At 49.0% G+C, this 9,810-nt stretch overlaps 1 protein-coding gene across 1 annotated transcript in view; it reads right to left on the bottom strand.

Moving 5' to 3' along the window:
• Window positions 1-1,901: 1,901 nt before the first annotated feature.
• The window catches only part of LOC108801362 (zinc finger protein 2-like), a 16,679-nt gene continuing 8,770 nt past the window's right edge, over window positions 1,902-9,810 (bottom strand). The window contains exons 6-8 of the mRNA XM_018573290.1: window positions 8,367-8,453; window positions 4,616-4,774; window positions 1,902-3,028 (exon numbers count right to left, since the gene is read on the bottom strand). Coding sequence (XP_018428792.1) covers window positions 1,902-3,028; window positions 4,616-4,774; window positions 8,367-8,453 — 1,373 coding nt within the window. The remainder of the gene's footprint in view (window positions 3,029-4,615; window positions 4,775-8,366; window positions 8,454-9,810) is intronic.

Below are 9,810 nucleotides of genomic sequence, written 5' to 3'. Positions count from 1 at the left end.
CCCCAGGGGTGCCCCCCCCCCCCCCCTCCAAAGTTGTCTCGGCTTACCGTCACTGCTGGACAAGAAGAGCAGGGGCCTGTGATGTCACATGACATGCTGGAATTAAAGGCATGCAGAAGATGATTTTAGCAATCACCATAAAAACCTTTTCTTGGAGTCCATGAAGGGACACAGAAGTCCTTAACCTTCGGGTTATACTGCCATCTACAGAAGGTAACAAAAAAACAGTAGCCCAGCCCAGGATGACCCCTTCTACTGCGAGCATTCCCTCCGTTTTGTAACAAAGTAGTATCAAGGTCAGAAACAGAGGGGGAGGGCCCCCGTGTCCCTCAATGGCCTCCAAGAAAAAGACTTTACAGTACCGAGTTTCTTTCTCCTCTATTGAGACACAGGAGGCCTTTAACCTTCATGACATCCAAAAGCAGTCCAGCTGAGGACTGCCTGGGGAGGACCTAATGCCCGAAGCCGGCTTTAGATGAGCCTGCGACATCTACCTGAACTTGGGAAGGAGAGAACAGAAGAGCAGGCCGCAGCCTCGGTAACCTAGGAAACCGTTGTTTGATGCCTAGTGACGAGGGAGCATGGGGACGGCTTTGCCTGCTTATCGGGAAGCCGGGTGGCGAGTCACTACACGCCTCTTGGCTTCCTTTAAGGAGAATTATGACATACAGCATTGGAAATGTACTTTTTACAAACAATACTATTAGCAGATACAGTAATAAAGTATAAATAATAACAATAGTATTGTTTGCTATAGGTTAGGTTAATAGGTAGGTTAAGAGTCACCAACAGCCCCGCCCCCAGTTTGAATCTTCGCAGGGGGGCGGCAACAAAGGGTTGTAACCCGCCCCCTCTCCTTCCTTTCAAGCTCATAATCTTCGCGTGGCCGCGCTTTCCAAATGGGCGCACACCTGCTTCCGGCCTTGAGCATGCACGCGCTCACATGGGTCTGTTTCCATGACAACGTGACGCTACACAGCGGGGAAATAGCGGCGGCACAGTGAGAGGAGACACGCTGCAGCCTAAGTACGCTCCCCGCACTGAATCAGTCATTGCTACGAAGCCAGGGACAGCAGTGGGGATAAGAGGCGGGGACAGAGGACAGAGGCAGGGATAGAGGACAGAGGCGGGGACAGAGGCGGGGACAGAGGACAGAGCTGAGAGATGCAGCTGCTGCGCATGTGCGAGTATTCATGAACGCGCAGAAGCTCCTCGTAGCTCTGTCCCCGCCTCCGTCCTCGCTTCTGCCCTCCGTCCCCGCCTCTCCTCCCACACTTCTACAAGCAGTTGCCAGTCGATGGGACGGGAGGATCCCGACAATATTGTCGGGATTGCTTCACAGCACCGGGGGGGGGGGTTAGCCCCGCCCACACCATGTTATAGCCAATCCTGAGCTTATGGTAAGATTTTTGATTACAGGAGTGCATTGCAAAATGTACTCCTGTACCGTTAGGAATCTAAAAATGCTATTACCAGTGTACCCCATAGTTCTCCTTTAATGGGACTTCCGGTATCGCTATTGGCGAGTACCGGAAAAAAATAAATATCGGTACTCGCACTTGATACTGAAAAACGGGTATGGGCGCATCCCTAGTTTAAGTCATAACCCTGTACTCCTTTACCTGTGCCCTATGCCGGCTGCCGGCCGGAGAATTGGGTTTTCTGGGCGAACCTCGAGCCTGAACGCGATTGCCTCGATTGGCTGTCTCGGAGATAACCGAAACATAACCAGATTGGGCAATGATACAACGTTTAGGTTATAATACTTCACACGAGAGCCGAGTGCCGGCACTATACGGACAACATATACTATACGGAGCTCATCACCCAGAGACCGGCACAGAAAAAAAGTCATTGTGTGCGCCTCAGTCAGCCACAAGGTCAACCAATAGGACAATCCGTCAGCTGCGTTCTACCAAATCACCGGACAATTCTTTCTCGGCACCCTGACTATTGGGCAATCCGGTTCGCGTAAGCACGCGCTCTTCGTTCCAAGACGCGCCTTTGTTTGCTCCCTTGTAAACTTTCCAGTAAGAGTCCGTTTTGCCCTCATGGACCCGCTGGTGACGCACAAGGGTGGAATGCTGGGTGAAACACTTGCCACACTGGGTGCAGGCGAACGGTCGGTAGCCGGTGTGGATCTGTTGGTGGGCCTTCAAGTTGGAGATCTTGCTGAACCCCTTCTGGCAGACCTCGCAGGTGTACGGCTTTTCCCCGCTGTGGATCTTCTGGTGGCCGGTGAGGTGGGAGTGCTCGCTGAAGGATTTGCCGCACTCGGCGCACTTGTACGGCCGCTCCCCGGTGTGTGTGCGGACGTGGTTGCTCAGATGCCCCTTCTGGCTGAAGGTCTTGTCGCACTGCGAACACTGGAACGGGCGGGCGCCGGAGTGCTTTCGACGGTGGCGCACCAGGCTGGAGTGCTGGCTAAAGCAGAGGTCGCACTCGGGGCACTTGTAAGGCTTCTCCCCGGTGTGAATGCGCTGGTGGACGATGAGGTTGGAGTTCTCGCTGAAGCTCTTTTCGCAGGTGCCGCATTTGTAGCGCTTCTCGCCCGAGTGGACCCTCATGTGGACCGTGAGGTGGGAGTTCTCGCTGAAGGCTTTGTGGCACTCCGGGCATTTAAAGGGGCGCTCGCCTGTGTGGATCCGCCTGTGGGCCTTCAGGTGAGAGTTTCTGGTGAATCCTTTCCCACACTCGCTGCAGCGGTACCGCTTCTCGCCCATCAGCATGAGCCGCTGCTTGCTAGGAACGCTGTAGTTATCATAGAAGCCTCGGTCATACTCGCTCTGGGTTGGCCTCTGGTAGTCCTTCATGAGGAGTATGGGGTGAGCAAGGCTACTCAGGTACTTCTCTATCTCCAGAGAGTTCTCGAGCGTGTAGTCCTGGGCCAGGGCCCGGTTAAGGGCAATGCTGGCATTAGGAAACAGCAACATGCTGTCTTCATCTGACCCGATCAGGGGCATTGGATGACCCAACTTTCCATCTTCTCCAGTGCGGAGAACTTCTGGTCTGCGACCATTTTCCAAATCTGTAGGAGTACAAAAGCATAGATACTGATAAAAATGAGTGCTGTGAAAATTAACGATTAATTCCTCGATTAATCGTGAATTTTTTTGATCGATTAAACTTTTTTTGATCGATAGTGCTGTATGTGTATAGGCCAATGTAGTTGGATCTGCATGTGCGTTATAATTAATCGAAATTAATTGATTATTCGATTAAAAAAAAATTTGATTAATCGAACACGAAAATTTTAATCATTACCAGCCCTAATAAAAATATACAAGGGAGTCAGCCATCCTCTGGAGGGATTTTAAAATATACTTTTTGATGGTTATCCAGTGAGAACATGGAGCCCTAAAGAGAACCTGTGCTTTACCCATGCAGGGCAATACAACAGGGTGACTTTAACCACTTGCTGCCCGGAGCAATTTCTTACATTTGCACACACATAACAACATCTGAATTTTTTGGCTAGAAAACAGCTCCAGACCTCCAAACAATGATCTATTTTCTGAAAGCGGAGGCCCTGTAGAATAATAACATGCTAGGTGCAATTTTTTATGTCGCAAGGTATTTGCGCAAATGTTTATCAAACCAGTATTTCTAGGATAAAATACACTCAAATGAAATTTCGTGCACAGAAACAGAATATAAAACCCAATTTTTTGGATAATATATAAAACAACGGGGTCACGCTCGGCAAATAGATACCAAACATGTCAAGCCTTAAAATTGCGTGCGCCCGTGAAACCGCAAAAAAACTACAATAACCAAAATTTCCCCATAGTTCTCCTTAGGGTAACGGGAGGACACAAACTAGCGTCCTCTTGTCACCCTAGGCTCAGTAGCTTGCAGTATACTGAGATGCCGCAGCAGGAGCGGATCCCGACATCGATGTCGAGATCCGCCCAGCTGCGTGAGTGACAGCTGGCTCTGCCTATCTAGAGGCAGAGCCAGCTGTACCCGCCCCCGTCCGTTCCGCCAGTCAGCACTGGCGGATCGGAGCGGGGAGGGGGGAATACAGCCCCTCCCCTGTCACGGCAGCCATGTTCTTGCTGTAACCACTTCCATCAAGTCAAGTCCCCTCCCCTGTCACAGCTCTCTGCCGGCAAAGGATCGAGAAGTGAGCGAACGCCCGTATGTGTTCGCTCACCTCCTAATCTACTGAGCCGACCTGTGACAGTCTCATTGTCACAGGTCAGCTAGAACTATGAGGCTGAGTGAAAATCACTCCCCTCATAGTTCTCCTTTAAGGTACACCTTCGGGATGAACTAGAATGCTGATTACGAGGCAGGTCTTCTCATCTAACGTCATTACCGAACCTCACAAATGCCCTTTTGGACGAATGGGCACAAATTCCTACAAACACCCTCCAAAATCTTGTTTTAAACCTTTCCTAGAAAAGTAGGAGGCTTTTAACCCAACAAAGGGATGGCCAACTCCATAATAATGGCCATGGTTTTGGAATGGGATAACCGGCAAGCTCATATAGGTGTGATGGTCAGGTATCCACGGAATGCTTACCATGAAATGTAACAGCTTTGGGGGGTTCCCCTGCAATGCAGAATCACGTTCATGTGATGGCCACAGATGGAGGAGACAGCCACTTACCGGTGATGTGATCGGTCACCTCCTCACTATCTTCAGATTGAGATTCAGGCTGGAACTCTTCCTTATCATCCTTCTTAAGTGATGCTTCTGGTGTATACTTGTCCTCCAGGTTTTCTTCTTTCACCACCACAACCAGTTTATGTGAAAGCGGAGACAAGGCTGCCAAACACAAACCATTGTACCCGGTGAGAACTGGAATATAGACACTTGAGAACAAAGATTAAAGCAAACAAGGCATAAAAAAAAAAAAAAAACTAAGAGAAGGAGACCCAACCACAGCGAGGATTCACAAGACCAAGAGGCAGATATTTTTAAGAGATGAAGGGAATTTTTTTTTTCACCGCTCTCTCTTAAATTGTTTTTTGAAGCAAGTCTGTGACAGGAATCCATACTCATAAAGGAAGAGACAGGTATGTGGAGAAAAGGGAAGAAAAAGTTAATTGGTGTTTTGCTTTGAGAGCTACAGATCCCGGACGAGCCCCCAAATGTTTCCCTTTGAACTACAGATCGCAAAGACCTGCCCCCAAAAATGTAAAGCTTGTCCCAAGGACGAGTCCAAATGTGATGCTTGGCAAAACCTTAAAAAGGAGAACTATGGGGTCAGGGCTTTTCCCCAAAGTTCTCCTAAGGGTAACAGGAGGACACAAACTAGCGTCCTCCCGTCACCCAAAGCTCAGTATACTGAGACCGCCGCAGCCGGGAAGGATGCCGACATTACTGTCTGGATCCACCCAGCTGCCGGATTGACAGCTGGCTCTGCCTATCTAGAGGCAGAGCCAGCTGTACCCGTCCCCTCCCCCGTCCGTTCCACAAGTCAGCGCTGCAGGATCGGACAGAGGAGGGGGGGGGATCTCTGCAGTGAGCTGTGAGTGACAGTCACGGCTCTCTGCAGGGACAGGATCGAGAAGTGAGCGAGCGACGGTATGTGTTCACTCACTTCCCGATCTATTGAGCCGACCTGTGACAGTTTCATTGTCACAGGTCGGCTAGAACTATGAGGCTGAGTGATTTTCACTCGCCTCATAGTTTTCCTTTACATGCTACTGGGTCAGTTTCCTTAAGCTTTACTGCAGAACCGGACAACAAATAGAAATTAAAGTTTTGCCAAGCATTACATTTGGGCTCGTCCTTGGGACAAGCTTTACATTTTCGGGGGCTGGTCTTTGGGATCTGTAGTCTAAAAGGGAAACATTTGGGGGCTTGGCCTGGGATTAGTAGTTCAAGCAAAACTTATGGGGGCTCGTCCGGGAGCTGTAGTTCTCAAAGCAAAACATTTGGGGGCTCGGTCCAGGATTTGTTGTCCAAGCAATTGGTCTCTGAATTTTGGTGAACTGGACCGAAACCCAAAGAAAAGTAGTAAAAGAAAGAGTCTGTAATGTCAGGCTCCTAGCACAAAACTCAAAGCCGCTGATTATAAATGTACATAGGTTCACCAAAAATGTATGTAAGGTTCTTCTACTTACCGTACCAAATGGGCCCTTAGACTGAAACAAAGTCTAAAAAGGATAGGACCCAAAAATCACAGCATCATCATGAAGGCCACAGTGGACCTCAACAGAACTTCTGTAACCACAAGAACAAGACTTGACAAAACCCTAATAAAAACCAAGAACCTCAAGATACATTTTCAGCAGAACATCTATGGAACGCAAGACCAAAGACTCCAGATTACATAACAAAAGTCATTGTTACACCAAGATAACCACGGTAAAGGGAAAAAGACCAGACACAGCAGAATCCAAATAAGCAAGAAACAAGACCAAGTTTTAACATAGACCTCAATGAAGAGTAGACATCAGCCCGTATTTAAAGGATTATCTAAACATCACCAGATCAAGACTTGAAGAATATGATAGAAAGACACCGAGATAGAATTCAATTTTACGGTACATACTTCAAGAAAAATGATCACCCAGTCATGCAAATCAAAATGTATTCACATCTCTCTTAAAGGAGAACTATGAGGGGGGGGGGGTGCTTTTCACTCACCTCATAGTTCTACCGACCTGTGACAATGAGACTGTCACAGGTCGGCTCAGTAGATCGGGAGGTGAGCGAACACATACCGGCGTTCGCTCACCTCTCGATCCTGTCACGGCTCTCTGCCGTGACAGGGGGAGGGGCTGGATTCCCCTCTCCCCGCTCCGATCCGCCAGCGCTGACTGGCGGAACGGACGGGGAGGGGGCGGGTACAGCTGGCTCTGCCTCTAGGTAGGCAGAGCCAGCTGTCACTCACGCAGCTGGGTGGATCCCGCCATCTACTTCGGGATCCGCTCCGGCTGCGGCGTCTGAGTATACCGCGAGCTGTATACTGAGCTTAGGGTAATGGGAGGACGCTAGTTTGTGTCCTCCCGTTACCCTAAGGAGAACTATGGGGAAAAGCCCTGACCCCATAGTTCTCCTTTAAGGATACATACCATACCTCCATAATAAATTGAAAAATCTTTACATCCATCTTTGCTCTAACATTAATAAAATGTGAATGGTTCCCAATCATAACCCTCCGCTAGCCAGCGGACAAGGAGAAGAACTCCCCCCACCATCAAATTGAATGGGCTCTTGAAAGTACAGCCTTGTGCTATGGCCACTCCCCATTTACCTTGACATCCCTAGGACCATCGAGAGCATAGAAGTGAACTGGGTTCCTTAACTGCCTCCTGTCCCTTCCGCAATTGGGGTTCCGGTGTCCCCAGCATAGATGTGGATGGGGGGGTCTGCTGGGTCGATCTACCATGACCCCTGGGAAACATTGCCCATTTCCAAGCACCTGCTGTCTGGTGAGTATTTGGTGCCTATTTTTGGGTTGCCCGATGTCCACTGGGACAGCCGCCTAGTATTGTTTTTGGACTTCGGCATATGATAACTTCGGTTATGGATTGTTTACAAAAATAAGTATTTGTATTAACCACTTCAAGACCAGGTGACCCCCTTCCTGGCCAGGCCATTTTTCAGTGTTCAGCGCTGCGGTACTTTGACTGACGTTTATTCCGTCATGCAGCGCTGTACTGAAATGAATTTTATACCATTTTTTGGGGACAGATAGAGCTTTCTTTTGGTGGTATTTAATCACCACTGCAGGTTTTATTTTTTACTATAATTAGGAAAAATTACAGAAAATTTTGAAAAAAAAAAGTTTTTTTTACATCATGTTAGGAAACATTTATTATTACCCAGTTTTTTTGGTAAAATATAAAAGACGGGGTCACGTCGGGTAAATAGACACCAAACATGTCAAGCTTTAAAATTGCGCGCACCCTCGAAATCGCATAAAACTACCATATCCAAAATTGGCCATAGGCGACACTTTAAAAGCTTTTACCGCTCATCAGTTTAGTGTTATCAGTGATTGATAGCCCTAGACTTATTGCTCTCACTCCGACGATATGTAACATGTGCACCGTAATGGGCGCAATCATCGTTTTTGCATGTATGCGCCCCCGTTTGCATGCGTGTATGTATGGGTGGCGACTTAAAACATTTTTTTTTATTCTTTTTTATGTGTAACTTTACATTTTTTTTCCTTTTTTTACTAAACTTTATTGCTATCACATACGAGGCTAATAAAAACTATGTGATAGCAAAATATGTGACAGGTCCTCTTTATGGAGACATCAGGGGTCTCCAAGACCCCTAATGTCACCTAGGACCCCCCTCTAGATAGGCAGAGCCAGCCCATGAAACCACAATGGAGACTTGGAACAAGCCCACCAAAAAGTTGACACACGATGGAGAAATAGCACAAAAGTCTCACCTCGGTCTTCAGATTCCGGCTCAGAGTAATACAATTCACCCTCCTGTTTTACTCTCACGGGGTGCTCGGGTTTCCGAGCGCGGCTGCCTGGGGATACATTACCAAGACATTGAGTTATTGACTATCGGTCCTACACACCAGTCAGATACTTCCATGATCATCATCTAGGAACCTATGAAGCTTATACACAGATTGAGGATATGAAAGTAGTTTTGTCATTCACACTGGATGCCTGGCACTCGCTGCCATTAAACCATGGCGCTAAGCGGCCTGTGCTGACTTCTCTAGTACCCTCGGGGGTTGGTATCTGATAGTGGTCATGACTGGTGGGAAGACTTAAAGAGTTAGTCCACTGATATCTGAAGGTTTAGTCTTAGCTGGATGCCTGTACTTTGAATTTTGGCGGGAATATGACGTCGTTGTGACGTCATAGGATCACTTTTTGGCATTGGGATTGGTCTTTTCACATGTAAGGATGAGTATAAGTACTTACCATGTCTGCCTGTAAATTCTCACTTGTTCTGCCTGATGAAGGGGATCCTGTGTGACCCCGAAACGTTCTACCTTGGAGTGCCGGTGTCCATCATTTCTTTATACTACTCAGACGGTGGCCATCCGTCGACGACTGACTCACCCAACCTATTACTATGGATTAGCGGTAAGGAGTGCAATGGGTACATGGACTTCAGCTGGATGCCTGACCCGCACGTCGATCCGTCACCCATCACGTTTCAATATCTCTGGGTTCCTGGTTCTGACTCCCACTCCTCCAGTTACATTCTCTACACATGAACCCTCTACTCTTCTCCCAGGGGTACATATTCTGTATTGTGCCCCCAGAGACCCTAGACTACAGCACAGCCACAGGCAGAAGCACAGACCCTTCACTCATTTGCCCAAGAATTGCCCTGGTAGTGGCTTGGACTAGCCATAGGGTGCTGTGGGTTAGCTGGCTGGACTGCCTATGGCTTAAGTTGCAACTAGTTTTGATGTCAGTAGCACTCTGCAGGACCTGGAGGTTCAGGCACTGTGGGTGGGCTAGCTGGAGGTTTGGGTGCTGTGGGTGGGCTTGCTGGAGGTTTGGGTGCTGTGGGTGGGCTTGCTGGAGGTTTGGGCGCTGTGAGTGGGCTTGCTGGAGGTTTGGGAGCTCTGGGTGGGCTTGCTGGAGGTTTGGGTGCTGTGGGTGGGCTGGCTGGAGGCCCAGGTGCTGTAAGTGGGCTTGCTGGAGGTTTGGGTGCTGTGGGTGGGCTTGCTGGAGGTTTGGGCGCTGTGGGTGGGCTAGCTGGAGGTTTGGGTGCTGTGGGTGGGCTAGCTGGAGGTTTGGGGGCTGTGGGTGGGCTTGCTGGAGGTTTGGGTGCTGTGGGTGGGCTAGCTGGAGGCCCAGGTGCTGTAAGTGGGCTTGCTGGAGGTTTGGGTGCTGTGGGTGGGCTTGCTGGAGGTTTGG

Source organism: Nanorana parkeri, unplaced genomic scaffold, assembly GCF_000935625.1.
Source record: "Nanorana parkeri isolate BGI_ZX_2015 unplaced genomic scaffold, ASM93562v1 scaffold2319, whole genome shotgun sequence".
Classification (NCBI taxonomy): Eukaryota; Metazoa; Chordata; class Amphibia; order Anura; family Dicroglossidae; genus Nanorana; species Nanorana parkeri.
The sequence above is the reverse complement of the archived record's forward strand: the minus strand, read 5'-3'. Positions and strand labels throughout refer to the sequence as shown.